This window comes from Pempheris klunzingeri, chromosome 24, assembly GCF_042242105.1.
Source record: "Pempheris klunzingeri isolate RE-2024b chromosome 24, fPemKlu1.hap1, whole genome shotgun sequence".
Lineage (NCBI taxonomy): Eukaryota > Metazoa > Chordata > Actinopteri > Acropomatiformes > Pempheridae > Pempheris > Pempheris klunzingeri.
In genome coordinates, this window is record NC_092035.1 from 12,755,464 (window position 1) to 12,772,655 (window position 17,192).

At 43.2% G+C, this 17,192-nt stretch overlaps 1 protein-coding gene across 1 annotated transcript in view; it reads right to left on the bottom strand.

Annotated features, from left to right (window-relative positions):
* The window catches only part of LOC139223761 (neural cell adhesion molecule 2-like), a 247,987-nt gene that overhangs the window by 57,182 nt on the left and 173,613 nt on the right, over window positions 1-17,192 (bottom strand). Inside the window, 3 exon segments of the mRNA XM_070855751.1 lie at window positions 7,067-7,204; window positions 9,116-9,262; window positions 13,405-13,611. Of these exon segments, the coding sequence (XP_070711852.1) occupies window positions 7,067-7,204; window positions 9,116-9,262; window positions 13,405-13,611 (492 nt within the window).

Below are 17,192 nucleotides of genomic sequence, written 5' to 3' on the forward strand. Positions count from 1 at the left end.
GCTGAATGAGCACGTGTGCAGAGACACATATCAAGGTGCAGAAAGCTCTTCAGGGATAAAAATGGCCTAAGCAATAATCAAACCCTATGAGTCCTTTCCAATAGTCCTGACTCGGCGAGTGCGAGGAGCAAGCATCTGCCTGACATGATAACCATTGATTTCCACGCCAATAGATCTCCATTCTCCAGTGTCCCCCTCTCTTCCCATGCACTGCACTCCCAACGCCAGCGAGCCTTGTTGAAACGGCCCCAGTTAATGAGACACACTGCCGAGCGGAGAGACTTCAAAAGAGCAAATCAGCAACAGGGTTTTAAGCGAAAAGAATCTGGCAAGCTTCATGAATTCTTCATGTATTAGTCACATTCTTAAAACTTCAGAGGCTCTGTGGATAACGTGAGGTTTACAGACATCCCTACGAGCGTCAGCGTACGCCACAAACACATTTCGAGATCCAAACTCGCTCTGGATTGATTTAAATGCACCCGCAAGGAGCTTGTTTTCTGCTGAGCGCTAATGGGCTTCAATGAAGTGAGGATCACCCGTGTTTAGAAGTCCTGAAATGTTTTTGTAAATGTCAGAACTGTGTTGCACCTACTAGAGATTCGGCAATTGAATGTTGTGAGACAAGACCTTTGCTGGAGTGCTTATTAGGGATTTGTTTTGCCTTCCAGATTAGCACACAAGCTGGAATCAAACAGCACTGATTCATACTTGGGGATAGAATATAACAGAGAAAACTATATTTACATTCTCTTCTTCACCACCCGACGGTTATGATGGATGTCAATGCAAAATAATTTTGGGGAATCTTGAAGGACAAAGCCAGTAGTTTCTGGTGACAGCTGAAAAGGGGAAAATTGTGGGTCTAGTGTGTGAGTGAGTGAGTGAACTGACAATTAAGTGGATGTGTCTAGGAAGGATACAGGAAGTTATTTCCATTTTGCATCACTATCAGTTGCCATAGAAACAAAGTGTGACTACTCTGGCTAGCGGGTCATCAAAATGGAGAGTGGAGAAATGTTTGATTCTAATAAAAGCAAAACATTAAGCTCTACTGAAGGGAGCAAAATGGAAAAATTGGCAGAAGCTAGCCGTAGATGTAAGTTATGATCACAGCCTATTTAATAATCAGTCCAAGCTGATTGCATTAAAGCAGCAGTTTGTCTTAATAGAAAATGTGCTTGTCTGTTTTCTTAGATGAAATTAGATGAAAAGATCAACGCCACCCTTGTGTCTGTATGGTAAATATGTAGGCGGGGCTACCAGCCAATTAGCCTATCTTAGCATAAAGACCTGAAACGGGAAATCTGTACAAAAACAATTACAATTCACCATTTTACGAGGGTCATGTACCAGGAGTGTCTGCTGCATGTCTGGAAACTGAAGAGATCGTCCAGCACTTAGCACCCTGTAAACTTTTTACACCTTTGGTTTTTAGTTGTGAGGCTTTAGATGTCTGGCAGGTGGATTTTGATACCCATGGGCACAGTTCACTTCCAGTTCTGGAGGACTGGAGTCCTGCAGGTTCTTGTTCCCGACATGTGGGTAATAAGCTGCACCGGGTCTCAGGTAGAATAAAGGTAACAAAGAGCTGCAGGGCTCCAGCCCCCCATGACTGACATGAACAGCCCTGTGCTAAGCTACGCTAAACTGCTGCTGACTGTACTGTCATGCTTACTGCACTGATGTATGCTGTATCGATTTTTTTTTTCATCTAACTCTTGGCAACAAAGCGAGTGTGTGAGTTTCTCAAAATTAAGTTAGCAAGCTAGGTCGGTAAAAATTATGAAACTTGACGACATGTATGACTTCATGTGATGCCGTTACAGCACGGAGCATGAAACATTTGTTTGTCTACATTCATTTGTCATATTTCATGAGCTTCTCCTGATTGTTCATGGGTGAAAAATCATTGCATGTGGTGACAGGAAGGACAACTGTGCCCGTGATAAATTGAACTAACTGTGGTGGAGAGGGAGAGAGCTCAGACTATTGTGATTTACCCTGGACACTCATGGACAGCATGCAGAGAGCCAGTTGCATCTGAATATTACCTTATCATGTCAGCTTTTCAAAATAGTTACAAATCACTTGAGAAATGTCCACCAATTTCCAAGTCCTTATTTCTAAGATAATTCTTCTGCATTGTGCCAACGTACAGTGGATGAAAGGCTTACACAGCTCCTCTATAACTCACTCCTGAAATGTTCTGCATCCTTCTAGACACTGAGCTGTTTTTGCCCTCAGGTTGATTAGCCATTCAGTGGGTGGCCCTCTTCCTCGATACGCCATCATCCTCATCTTGGTCTGCTTTGATGATACACTAGAGACTGGGAGCTGCAGCGGGTCAGCGGAGCTTCACTCGCTGCATGCTTATGGGCAAGAAACCACTCTTTTATCAACCCTGCCATGAATATTTATGACTTCACATGGGGGAGAAAAAAAAGTTTACAGTAAGCTATTTCAGCAGTGCTTTTAGACAAAATGTAGTTCTGCAAGACTGGTTAAAGCAGCGTCTGTTAACACATTGCTGAAGCAGTCAGAACTGACAGCTCTTCTGACACGCTGTGTCAAAAGAACAGCATGACACATCGTTGCTACAAGCTCAGTATAACTTTGTGCAACACCCAAATCAAGTTCAATTGTGGTTTACAATAAAAGTTAACCATAAAGACGCAGCAGCATTCAATCAGCCGACCGACTCAGCTGGGAAGTGGCTGTGCAGAAACTCAGAAATACAATTTGCAACTTTATGCAAGGGTTTTGAAAAATATTGTTTTTTTTAAACAACTCACAATTCAAGAGTACAACATCAATGAAGGAAATAATGAAAGCAATTGTCAGAGACAAAATGTTATTTTTTTTAGTCACTGAGAGGCTGAAAAGTATTAAACCTCTCGTGCTGGTTTCACACTGAACTAAAAACGTTTCAGATTGTCTTCCTTTTCCTTGACAGCTTCATTTACAACACTCTTTCTGTTAATTGAGCCCTTAAAATAAGGTTGAGTGGGCTGAGTGCCCTGAAGTTGACCTGAGGGCTTCTTAAGCCCCTTTCAGACATGTAATACTTACCATGGCTGGCTTGATCTTTCTGTTTTAATTAAGGGCATTCTGATATTCAGACATAGGTGTCTGCTACAGAAATGTAATTCCTAGGCTTCTATTTGCTTGCATGCTTTAAGTGAAGCTAAATGCTAAAATGCAAATGTATGCATTTGGGATAGATTAACACTGAATGAATGAACTGAATGAAAATGAATGTATGGAGAGAAAAATACATGTTTAAACAAGACGGTCCTCCAATAAAAACAACAGTATTAGTCATTTAAGCAAGCAATACAAATTAAAAATAAAGTTCTCTGTCACAAATTTGTATTAATTTTTTCTCTATTTTGGCTGGTTTTACAGAGGAAAATCATTTTTTGTTGCACTGCTCATAACTCAGATGTGTCTGAAACCTGTGTCAAGAGGTGACAAGTACACATTGTTATATTCTAAGGACTCACAAGCCAAAAAGGTTAAGAATCGCTGTTTTGTGATAAACCAGAGTGACCACAGGCACAATTGGGCTGTTGAGGCAGCTAAGAAAAAAAAAAAGAATGGCAGCGTAAGAGTGTCTAGAAAGCAGTCCAAGATGATTTGTGCAGGAAATAGTCCAAATTCATCTCCCTCTCCTCTCTGTTGGCTATTACTGGTTCTGTGTGGACATGAATCAATGTCCATCCTGACTTTGGCACAAACGAGAGGTTCAAGGGCTCAATACTGCACCTCAGGAGATGAGGTGGAGCCTGAAGATGCCCTGTAGCTGCACCAGTTCCATCCTCTGTTTCTGACTGTTCTTTCTTTTTTTATCAGCTTGTTTATCTTACCTCAATGCCATATCCCCAGGCACCACAACACTGAAAATTTCGCTCTCTGCAGCTGATTGATAAAACATGTAGTGCAGTCTGTTACACTCATTGATATATCTGAGCCTCCAAGCAATCTACTCTATCTCTTTCTACTTGTGTTCAGGGCCTCTGTGTTCTTCGACCAGTCCAGGTTGTTGTCGATACTGTATATTCTCTGGGAAACCTGCTGCTTTCCTCTTCCTTTGGAAGGCCTCTGATAAGATGGCTCTTCTTGCTCAGCCTCACGACAGCAGCCCATGGCAGGGAAATGATCCCAGCTGTATGGACAGTGAACAAAATTCAAGTTCTTCCAGACCTACAACAACCGTTCTTCAGAGTAAGAAGAGATCTACATCTGTAGTTTCATGGCAGGAAACGGAGATGGGTTGCTTTTGCCAGTGGTTGAGTCCATAGATATGGTACAGGTACAACATGGCTTTCCTGAACCACACATCACAGGCCTTAGTGCACTGAAAACAGCTCCTTGGGGACTCTGTATACTCCTGAGACCAAAGGGCCTGCTTTTGTAGAACAAGAAGAAATAGGATTGAGAGTTTTATTTCGTTTGTGATCTCATCTGGCGAGAGGGCAGCTGAGCCACTTTGCACTCTGTCCGTCCATCACCTTGTTCTCTCACATACTGACAAAAATGTGTGAAAAAGAAGAAGAGAGGCAGGTGTGGTTGAAGTATGAGAATTACAACGAGGAGGAGAGTGGATGAGAAAACCTATTCTTGTTCTCAACTGACAGAGGCGGATAGCTCTTCCTGCCCCATGACAGTAGGTGGCATTTAGGCGAGTGTCCTGTCCATCTCCAAACTAGCTCCCCTTTAGCTTCTCTGGACCACGACCTTGGAGCAAATGCCTGTTTGATATGCTAGGATGACAACCGAATTTGATTGTAAAGAAGTGCAACAAAGAGGGAAATATTAATTGCAATAATAGAATTTTAACCACCAGGGGGCAGTGTAAAAAGCTGTAAATAGACAATTCAATGCTTATCGTGCGTATCCAGCAGACACAGAGCAATATTATCGCTCTTCTGGAGGTGTGTTTCAATACACCTGATAAGTGGAAGTCCAATATTCACTCTACTTGTAGCTCTTTTTTGGTCTCCACACACTCCTGTGGGACATATCTGCAACATTCTGTGTGCTGCTTGGTGCTGGGTAGCTGCTGCACAGGTGATGACAATGATGCCGATGAGAGCTATGAGAGTCAAGTCATTAAAGCTGAGGGTTGTAAAGCCAAAAAAGGGAGCTGAAAGATCCTAAACTTTAAGTTAAATTAGTCAAGTTAGGAAATTTGGAAGAAATGCTAAAAGAGGACGGGCTTTAAGAGCACATTTTGAATTGCCGAATGAAGACAAAAGTGCTGCTGTAACAGATGTCGCCTAGCCTGGTGGCACCATATTGGACAAACTCATTAGTTTCCCCTAAGTGTCTTATACATTTCATGCGGACCAAATAAGATTTTGTCTCCTTCAGGCTCAGTGCCGTGCACTTCTAAATGTGTAGGGATCAGCACAGCGACTCTGCTTCAGGCAAAGTGAACGTGTCGCCCTCAGGGTGTGGTTCCCTCAGAGGGTCTGCTGCCCTCTGGACGCTCAGCAAAGCGCTCCGCAGTCTGTCCTGTCTCAGTACCACATGGCAAGTGTCGCGTCGCCGCAATAATAGGCTGTGCCTCGTTGAGCAGGCTTATTGGATCTTCCTCAGAAGTGAGGTAAGTGGTGTGCTAAATTGAATGCGATTCATAGTTTTTGGGTGGAGGGCCGCTCTGCTATTACATTAGGTGAGAGAGAATTACATAGGCAGAGACAATATTGCAGCTGCTCAACCGTTACAGGAAGCTCGTGGCTTTAGTGAAATCACATTTCAATCACTTTAGCAGTCTCAGGTGACTCGCTGTAAATGAGGACAAATGAGAAAATTAAAATGACATCCTTCGATTTTTGGGCCACAGAGCCCAAAGCCATCGCTAATTGAAATTTTCAATCACACTACAGAATAAAAAGAATATTTAAGAAAAATCATGCCAATGGCGGCAGAAAGAGCAGAGCCGCTTTAAGTGTGGCTATGATGAATTTATCTGAGTCAGTGGAGCTGAATCTGTCAAAAGGTGACAACTCTGTTCTTATGCTACAACTGAAGCTCGGCAAATTAAACCGGAATTTCCGGCTGAGTTCCTGCACATCAGTGGGTGCTATTTAGGAATCACTGAATTGACTCTGCAGATGATTAAAACACAGTAAACCGGCTCTCATAGTCTCATAGACTCATAGTCTAGTAACTGGCTCAGTAACACATGAGTGATCATGAACAAACTGACAGCTTGCATCATACGACCATTACACCCTATGTGTAACAAGTACAAACAATGTAACGTTCATTTCTTTTTTCTTTTGCAATCACCAAGGAGGTGTAGCTGCACCCGTGTACGCTACCCTCGCTCAATTATTGTACTTTAACCTTGGGCATGAGTGGTGTCAATTATGAGAACAGCAGCAACATGCTAATGCTAATCTGTTGACACTGTGTGAGGAGGAGCGTGGACTCTTTCTGCATAGCTTCCTTTAAAAGCTCCACACTGAGGACCTTCATTTTTTTGGGGGGGGTTTGGATGGTTTTGCGTTGAATTCAAAAAGATATACGCTGATAGTGATTTGGAAACAAGACTGTTTAGTGGGCTGTGTCACTCTAAGAGGATTATGCTTCACAACAAAAAGCTGCGGATTTACAAGTGTTTGCAATTTTAAGCTATTTAGAGTTTTTGGAGCTTCATTTTTGTGCATTTCCAAGACTTACGAGGACAAGACCTCCACGAGGGCATGAACGTTTGCTTCAAAGTATAGACTGTGGAGATATAAGGATATAGCATCTGTAACTTCTGAAGGTACAGTACTTTTTTGAAAATTATTTATGGGTTCAGCTCTTGCTTTGCCAATGTCTGTAGCCATGGGGATGTTTGAGAGCAAAGCTTGAGAAGTGAGAGACCTGTAGGTCAAGCATACGTGCCATGAAACAGGAATCTGCAGTCTGACAGGATGCAGGATTTTTCTTTAACTTGAACAAACAGTATAAACTAAAAGTTTGGATATTTTGACTTTAATCTACTTTCATCGTCTGCTTGTAGAGCTGCTTTCCTCAGGTTTTCCCCAAGTCTCATAGCGCGACTCACCATTGACTACCACAGCGATGTCCACAAAATCGATCTCGCCGCGGGCCTCGACGCTGGCCTCGCAGCGGTACACGCCCTCGTCGGCCTTGGTCACCTGGTGGATCTGCAGGTTGTTGTTTGGCAGCACCTGGAACCTGCCTTCACGGCATGGGCGAAGAGGAGGAGGGACGGGGATAAAAAAGCCAGGGAGAGAGACAATAAGAGAGAGAGCAGGGGGTGGCGGCGGGGAGGGGAGCGACAACAGAACAACAACGTATGATAGAGAGAGAGAAGCGAGATAAGAAAGTTAGGGAAACAGAAGGAGAAAATTGCCATCTCCACTCTCCAGTAGCTAGACTGTCAATCTTCACTTGAGCACATTTACCTGATAAAGTCCACACAGATAAACATTCACACAATTACAGTTCCAAATAGTCTCCACTCTCTCCCATTGTGGCCACTGTGAGATTGGCCAGGAACGACGGGGCCTCTATCTCATTTCTCTTAAGCAAAGATATTTATAACCAGGCATCGTAATTAGAGCGAAATGATTATTAAAAAAAAAAAAAAAAAGAGGCCATTCTTCTTTATGTTTCATCATCATCATGGCACTGAAGATTTGAATTTCAATTAAAAAACATGACAGATTCAAAGGGTCACTCTTTCTAATCAGTGTTCCGGCACACATTTTGTCTAGAAGGAGGATGAGGAAGTGGTGTAAGAGAGTTGTAAATCAGGGAGGAGGAGGAGGGGAAATAATGAATCCTGGTCGACTGGTTCCTGCGATTGCACGTCCTTTCTACCAGAAAATAATATTACTGAAAGTGAATCTGTCCTCTGAGTAATTCTCTACCTCTATCCGTCTTTTTTTTTTTTAACAAATTAAGTGGTCCACCCTCCTGATTTTAAAGCAGCTAAAAAGGGTGGTGTCACAGTGAGGGGCTTTAAAAAATGACATACAGTACATTAGCTTTAGATCAAATGAGAGAGAATATGAGTGGCATTGTTTGTAGATTGTGGGTTGAGTTAGCGGTTCATAGAAACGCATTCGCTTGAAATAGCTCCTTTTCTTAAGCTACAGGGCGCTTGTTTGCACTTCATCTAATGGGAAGCAGCATCTTCGAATGTCACCACCCGACTTCTCCATAATCCATTCTCTCAGTTGCTTGTTAACATGGTTTCTGTCTAAGTTATACGCCTCCTCCAGGGCTGATGGGGTTTTTCTATTCATAGAATTTGATATCCATATCTTATTGTGAATCCAAACAAAAGGAAGAAATAGCGTTTCCTAGAGAACAGTATTTTTGGCACATTAGCGCTTTTTCTCAATAAGATATAAGAGGGAATAAGAGGGAGAATTTGGCACACGGGGATACCAGCATTTTTCCTCTCACTGATCAAGTGTGTTTGGCAGGTTTATATTCAAAATGTAATCCTTTGAGATTGCTGCTTACTTGCAACTTTTCTCAACATCATAATCTCCTTCTGGAATAATCAAGATCAGCTGCACAGTTTGATAATAAGCAGCATTGAGTGAAGTTACTTCCCCCAATACTTGATACTTAACCTACTAATCATATTACAGTGGACGCTTTAAAAAAGAACCGACCTTGGGTAGTATTTAAACTCTCAAAAACGGAAACTAATGAGTTCAGCTAATCACAAATAATGTGATCTTGATTCAAATGTTACTGAATCCTGATTGGTAACCGATTGTATTAAAAAAGCAATTCTTAACAAACACATGTATATTATAAAATATCTTCCAATTTTTACCAAATTGGTTATTTAATTAAAATTTTAAACCTCATTTATACTCTTAGAATTACATTTTAACATCTTGCAACTCCAGATATTCATCCAATTTCTACATTTTCTAAACCACTTCACAATTTTTTTTTTTTTATCTCGAGTAACTCAACCAGTAATCACCTATTCGATCACTTAAGTGTGTGATTATCCCTCCAGTGTATTGGTCCCAGAAAAATGAATAAAAAAAGACAACAACAAATCAATAATAAAAGTTGTGAAAGTAAAGAAAATAATTGTGAAGAGGTCAGGAAAGCTTACTGTGGTGCTCCTCCTCGGTGATCTCTTTGTCTTGGTAGTACCACACCACCGCGGGCACCGGTGAACTAATGACGTCACACACCACCTCCGCCGTCTCTCCGTGGCGGAACTCCTGCGGTGACTGAACATCCCGAAACGTCAGCCTCTCTGGGAGATCAAACAAGATGGAGATGGAAAAGCTGTTTTTTTTTTTTTTTCCCTCTGCGAGTATTCAGAGCAGACAATTTACTGCAGGTCTGAACATCAAAAGGAACATAAGAGGAGAATGCTGTGCTTTTTTTATAGTTCTGTTAACTCTGACTGTTTTGAGACAGACTTTAGGGTCAGGCGTTTGGAAAAGTTGCTTTGAAATAAATTTCTTTCCAATTTTCTCTCTGGGTGGCATCCCTTAAACTGCCTTTTTAAGGCAGTTTGCTAGTTCTGTTGATAAAGCAGGTTTGAGTTTTGTGATGGCCACCTGGCACCAGTGGGGTGGACCGACTGACCACCAACCTAGAGTATCAAGCACAGCTGCCATGTGACGTAACGCGTCACAATTCAGACGAAGTATCGGGAAACAGACACATGACAAACAATGTGGGCACTGGGAATGGAGGGTTGGCATTCGCTCACAAAATCAAATAAAACAAAAGCTAAATCCCGCTTTGACTGTTTTCTGGGACACAGATAAGATGATTCTGGTGAAACAGCACAAGAGACAGAAGGGTGGCCGTTTTAGCTGCTGCCAATCAAAACCTTGACAAAAAAATCAATGAGCAGAGATATTCTGCAGCCTCGCTGTTTGCAGAATTAGACAAGAACACAGGCAGCCTTTGATTCACTCTATCTCGGTTTCAGGAGCGTTTAAATAATAGATTCCCCTCTGTGCCAATTTGAAGCTGTGTCCTCCCTCTTGACAAACATTTGGCGTTTTGACAAACTGCTTTTATGAGGACGCTGTTCTTGAACCGCCACTTCTCCACAAGCAGGACGCGAACCTTTCCTCGAACCCCGTTCTCGTCCAGGCTTTGGTGTGCGCCGGGGGCTGGCACCGCTAGCGCTGCAACCACCTGCTATCACCTGCGTGCTGCATTGTGAAGGTGTTGCATAAATCAACGGCAGCTCCCCTATAAGTCCCTTCCGTTAGCGGGGGCTTCAGCATTAGCATTTTGCTGCGTGATTTATGCCAGACTGCTTCCTAAAATGAGCTTTCTCTCCCCGACTGCACCCTCTACCTGCAAACGTGCCCGGCATCTTATTGTCTTCATTAACTTCAAGGATGTCTTTGCATGTTTTTGTCATTCACTCTGTTGGTTTCACATCAATTTCCCTCTTGTACTCTTTTTATTTTCAAAATGTGTTGCTCTCTCTCGCTCTCAGGTATGAACATTCCTGGTGTCACTTGATCCTCCTGTTTGTATCCATTTCCTTTTTTTTTTTTTTGTCACACTGCTCAGGAGAATCAGCGAGAGAAACATCCTCTCCAGAGAGACACTCTACTGCACACTTGACACTGGCGAATTGAGAAAATACTCAGTACTCCGGAGTTTCTCTTCCGCCATTCTCCTACACATCACTGCAAGTATAACTGGCTGATGTGTTGATGAGCCAATATCCCTGGACCTCTCTCAAATGGGATGCAGATTTGTTCCTGTCTTTACTGGCCAATTTTGCTGGTTTTGGAAAATGGGCTTATGCAGCATTATTGCTGTGTCATTAATAAACTGAGGGGAAACGAAAGGAGTCGGCTCTGACGTCGTACGGACTTGCTTTACTACTGTGTGAATATCCCATCACCTTGCATGACTGCAAAGGCACAACACTGCTGAAGTTAATTCAAAGCAGTTTTAAAATTTGCTGTCATTTGGCTCAAGTTTTCATTCTGGGGAAACTATTTAGACTTTCATCTCCTGTGCGGGACAGCAGTTTTATCTCAAAGCAAAACTAAAAGGCAACCGCCACGCTAGAAGCTCCGTGAGGCTGTATTTTTAGGGTTCAATCCTAACATCAGCATGCTACGCGCCCACAATGATAATGATGATTAGGGTAGCATGCTAAAAAATGCTAATTATCACCAGATCAAGGCTCAAAATGTCTTTAGTTTTGAAAGTACTTGTTGTCAACCAAAGTGTTGGATAAAGTTAGATTACAACTGAACTCATTACAATTCTTATTAAGGGGAACTGTAAACTGAATATAAAATACAGAACACCTCATCAAAAGTGAAGTCAAAACATCCTGATAAACACCCTCCATCTTACTGGCTGTGACCTTGGCTAAACTAAGAAATTATTTCATTGTTTGGTTTGGTTGTGGTCATTTTAGGTAGTTCTTGTCATGCTGCTTTATGTTCAAGTGCTCATTTTCCTGGTAAGTTTGGTTTCCATTAGTTATTTGATGCTATAAAAGGGGGTGTGACATCATGATTGACAGATATCTCTAAGCCATGATTGGATTGGACAGGTGTATGGGCGTGACCACGATACTGAGGCTCCAGTCGCATCATACACAGTCTATGAGGGGAATATGAATGTCTCGGCTCCAAGTTTCATGCCAATCCCTCTAGTAGTTTTCACCAAAAGCTATGAATGAAACCTGGTAGCACAATAGAGTAGTGTTCAGGGGATTCATGAATGATCCTCACAAGAGCGTTGTTGAGATATTTTTCTCAGGACCAAAGCAATGGACCAACCGACCGACTGCTGACAGACTGCTATCCCCATACCGCCACCATGACTAAAACAGCACAAGGAAAGCCAGCAAGCAGCTTGCTTATGATCATATGAAGGTAACCCAAGTCCAGGCACTCGTTTTGGATTCAAAACTGATCTGCCACTCCATGTAGCATGATTATAAGAGGCCATCATGGAGAGAGGATGTCAACCCCCCCCCTCCCCCAACAGGTCATGTATTTCATGTACAACATGGTGTAGCGCACAGGCCCTTGCACCGCCCGAGGAGTCCTCGCCGGCTCTGGCTGTGCGCTGGCAGACTGGCTGGCTGGGGCTTTATGCAGGTTTTCATCGGCATGCTGCTCATGTAATCTACACCAAGGGCCCGAGTGAGTGATGCCTGGTTGCCATGGAAACAATGGTTTTAGGGACTTGGTTATGTGGTGGATGAGGCGAGGGCTGCGTGGTGGCAGGTGTGATTGAGGCTGTGATGTCTCCCCTAATGGTTCACTGGGAGAGGATGGAAAAGCTAACTGCACAGCAGGTGATGATTTCCAGAGTGTACGCACATAACTCACACACTGTGTGTGTGTGTGTGTGTGTGTGTGTGTGTGAGTGTATGTATGTCCTGGAATTAAATCCCTGGGCTTGATGTTCTCCAATTAAACTTAGGGAAGACTCCTGATCAAAGTCCTCTTGTATCTGGGAATCAGAGTTATTCACATCTAAGAAACTGACTTGGCTCTTACGTAATCTTTTGTGTGAGCGCCTTTTGCATGCATTGTAATGTTAATTAATTTCCTGTTACTGTGCTATTTGTGAAGAAATACAGATTTAAAGTCATAAGTGGGCCCGATGCTGCTTTAATTACAGAACAATGCAGAATGAACACTTTACTATTTTTTGTGGACCTTAAATCAGCCAAATTTACTACAGCGGACACTTTAAAATATTCACCATGGTTAATAAAAGCTCTACATTCCCACAGAAAATACACGAAGGACATGATCTCAGTGTCCCAAATTGTAGCTACAGATCTGGCGCCACATGGGTTTTCTAATTCTTGTCCTCAGGAAATCACAGGAATGAGCTGATAGGGGTTAAGTTGGGTGTCTTGCTCAAGGACACTCTAACGGGACAAATGGCAGTTAATTCACTGCTCGCTGTGAGGATGGAACCTGTGTTGGGACTGTCCCTGTGACCACTGAGCCACCCCACCTCGTAACATTAAGTTTTGCCCAAGAAAAGTGATGGGTCAGCAAGGCAGGTTAGCCTCAGTGCCACATCCCTCATTACGCCTGGCAGGATCCCAGTCCCATGGCATTACTAGCTGTCATTACACTTTAATCACAAGAATGAGTGTAACACACGCTCTCACAGCAGCTCACACACAAAGTCAAAGGCACACATGGACCTAAGACGCAAATGTACACAGATATAGCCGCAATTTCTAACAGCTTGTGGCTGCGGTGAGGCTGGGAATACGAATAGGCTGGCTATCCCTGTGATCAAACACTAATGTGTGAGGTTTATTCTCCTCATGTCTTCATATCTAAATCTCCTCAGGAGGCAAACACAGAGCATCTGCAGGTAAATGTGTAAATGTGTATGTCAGTGCACATTATCTGTCAGGCTTACGGTAGATCTCCAGCACGACCGAGGCCTCCTCAGTGTGACCGCTGGCGTCGGTGGCCTGGCAGCGGTAGATACCCGCGTCCTCGATGATTGCGTTGTAAATGATGAGCCTGGATCGTGACGTCTCCGTGTGGAGCGCCATCCGCTTGGAGGGCACGATGCGCTCGCCCTGGGGGTTGTACCACTCCAGCCTCACTGGCTCACCGATGGCTGGGAGCAAGGTCAGAGAAAGAGAGAGGGAAATAAAATAAGCAGAATGAGTACATTTTACCCTCTTTGATCAGGCAAGACAGGTTCGCATCAAAATTCTCTTTTCCTTATCAGGTTTACACTCATTGCTGAGGGAAGAGATTTCCATGATTACTCCCCCTCACACCTGGGATCTATTCAGAAAGGCTGTTGACATTTAAATGCCTCAGGACATTTATTACTTCCTTTGCAACAACTTTCCTCATGTTGACTCCCAACAGTTTATGTTTTTTTTTTTTTAAATTGGTCCAGTAAATTGAACTCTTAACCTTCCAGTTCCCAGATTATTTATGAAAATATTAGATTTGGCACCTATGCATGAAGTCAGTCAGCCTGAGAGATGATACAGTTTGATAACAGCTGGTTGGTTTCATTGCTTTGTGTATGCAGCTAATGGGTCTAATGTACTGTTTCAAATATTTCAGTCTCTCCTTTTGAGTTTGTAAGGCTGGATCAGACCCTGGCATTGCGCCCTGCAAGAGGGTGTCTGAGACCGCCCAACCAACAAACCCATGGTAAAACAACTGCTTAAGCTGCACTTGGAGTTGCTCTTCGCTTCTCGATCGCTGCAGGTCAGTGACTTTTTGCTTGCGTGGGTGGGCTTGCATTTCACCGAGGTTTCACACACCAATACTACAGCACTGAAGCTCGCTTTGGTCTGCTGAACATCTGAGGACAATCCAACAACTTGTCGAGGCAACAGACGGCCTGAAATTATATGATTATGTCATAAGCTTGGATTTACATAGCTAATAAGTCTGTAAAGGAACAGGGACATATGTAGGCCATAAATTCCACTCTCATTTCCAAGATTATGCATGTATCCAAACACACAGAGATAAAAACAGAAACACATAGTAGGCCTGATCAAAAGCTAACTGATTAAAAAGGCGCCCTTCTGTAGGCTGTAAGACATCAACTCATCTGGCTACTGTAGGAGCTGATAGGGCCATCTGCAAAGAGCAGGTGCCTTCTGCCTGTAAATTCTGCAAATAAAAATGTCAATGTTGAGGGCCATTACTTGGCCTATGAATCAGCCAGAGCCTTGAACAAGACAGGAGACGGACAGAGGCTTGACCAGCCCCTGAAGCCTCTTCCACACATAGTCCCTGGTAGATTGTAACCTTTTAGGGAATGCTAGTGATTTTGCCAATTCATACATGTAGCTACATTCAGACCACCTTTTCACACATGCCACTTCAGAGCAGTTGGGAAACAGAACCCAGCAGGATTTATTGACCGACAACCGAAACTACGCTGTACACTTACAGGTAACTCACTAACTTCTCTGCTACACTTTCTTTTACACCTTTTCCCCTCTACACTGCTTGCTCTCCCTCCCTTGCTAAATTACACACTCACTTTGTACAAACACTCCGCGCTGCCCCACTCTCATAAAGAAGCAATGCTGCTCTTATAACACGAGTAATGTTTTTATTGCTTGTTAGCTATCAAATCACCTGCGAAAGCATTGGCGAGGCAACCAATTCAAATATGTCATCAGCGGAGTCATGTGATCACTCGCTCCACTTGAAAGTATCTTGCATCAGATGGACGCCATCTTTTAAGTGCTGGTCCCTGCAGTGCTGCTGCAGTTATTCACAACACGGCCATGCAGGCATTTTCCCTGAAATGTTACTGGGTCTTTGAGGTGGGCAATTGGTTTTACAGATTTTCCCCCGAATATCGATCCCTGCTCCCATTCACACATGACCCCATGCAGGAAATGTTCCTGAGTACTTCAGGGATAGACTGCATGTGTGAAGAAAGTCAAGCACAAAATACAAATACCACAAGATTGTTTAGAAAAATGGACAATTATATAAATAGCACAGGACATCAACAAAAATATTTGCTTGATAGTGCACCAGTTCATCGGCGTACGTGATCATAAATTAACCGACAAATTTGCCTCTTGCTGCCAACATTTTGCAGCATAGAAACACACGCAGGCTCCAACTCCCATCATCATCACAATGTTTCCAACAACCATCAGCATCATACCCTTGGCATGTGTGTCTGCCGCTCATTAGTTTCAAGGCCAGCAAATCTGATGAGGCAATCAAACACACACATTGCTAAAATCACATTACAGTACAAGCCATTCTCCTCATCGCCCTGTTTTCCTTCACACGTGGCTTCCCACCGGAGCCTTTGCGGTTCACGTGGGCGCTTGTGGGGAACAGATGAGTGTCTAGCATCGCTACAGGCGTCTTTTTATACCCGTTAGCATTACAACGTTATCGCCGCTTACCATTTTACAGTCTGTTGACAGCAGAGACAGCTAAATATGTTAAAGTTGATGCAACTAGCATGGTGACAGGCCATTTGCGTTAGAGATGATCTGAGAAGACAGGAGTACGTAGCAAGCTGCCCTGTTTTCCACGCTCAGCCCTGCCTCCCTCTGTGTGTCTTTACAACTGTATGAATAGCTGGTGGAAATTATCTGTCAAACCGCTCCTAAAATCTGCATAAGCTCTGGCATTATTACTGATTCTTGGCGAGAGAGAAGCCCAATGACTGACTCCTCTGAAGGTAGAGTGGAGAGACAATTACGATCACTGTTCTAGGTGCTAACAAAATGTCTACACAGCAGCACGCTGATTGATTGTTGGCTTTCGTTAACTGCTGATGAAACCAACAGTTCTGCTCTGTTTCCGCTTGATTTTCAATTGCATATGAATATAAAGCTTTTAACAAGCCCAGAGGAAGAAACAAAGCTTTGTATCTGGAAGGTGTTTCTGACAATGTTTATGATCCTCCTCAGCAGTGAGGGAGCAATATAAAGCAGCTGAAATATTGAAGCGATCTAAGCCTCCTGCACAGGGCAGATTATTGACTAGACGCACCCCATGGCGCCAAAATTAGCCGAGCGCAAGCCGAAACACTCCCACGTCCCAACGGTGGCTGGCACCGGAGCCATGGTAGTAATTGATTTAGGTCTCTGGGGAAGTAGATAGCACAAGAGAAACAAGAGCTGAGCAGGGAAGGAATCGCACTGGTCAGCACGTATATGTGAGTAACTTGACATGATGTCAAAATTCGGCTACATATTGATCTCTGTCTGCTCTGTAATGTCTGGCCAGTGGGCAAAGGCAGGTCTACTGAAACAAGCGATGTGACCCACTCTGCTCTCGTTAGAGGAAAACCACATGGAAACATAATAGCTGTTGGATCTTGTTTGACTATTGAGGCTGCCTTTGGAGCCGGTTTTATTTTGCAGCCAACACTCGCTCTGGCTCCCTGCCACTTCAGTCATAGGGGAGGTTAAACGCACACCTAAAAAGCACTTTATCAACCTCTTTATTTGTCATGCCATGAGCCTAGGCTCATTTAACCCTGACAGGAAACCTATTTTATATTAGAAAAATCTCGTGGTGTTTTGATTCCTAATAAAAGGTTTAATTTACCATTTTAAATTGATTTCTATTTACTGCACAATGTTATATTTAGTAATATACAAACGGCAGCTTTAGCATGAGTGGGGAAACCTAACAAATGGAGATATCAGGGGTCGCTTGAGTGAGAAATGATCTCAGACC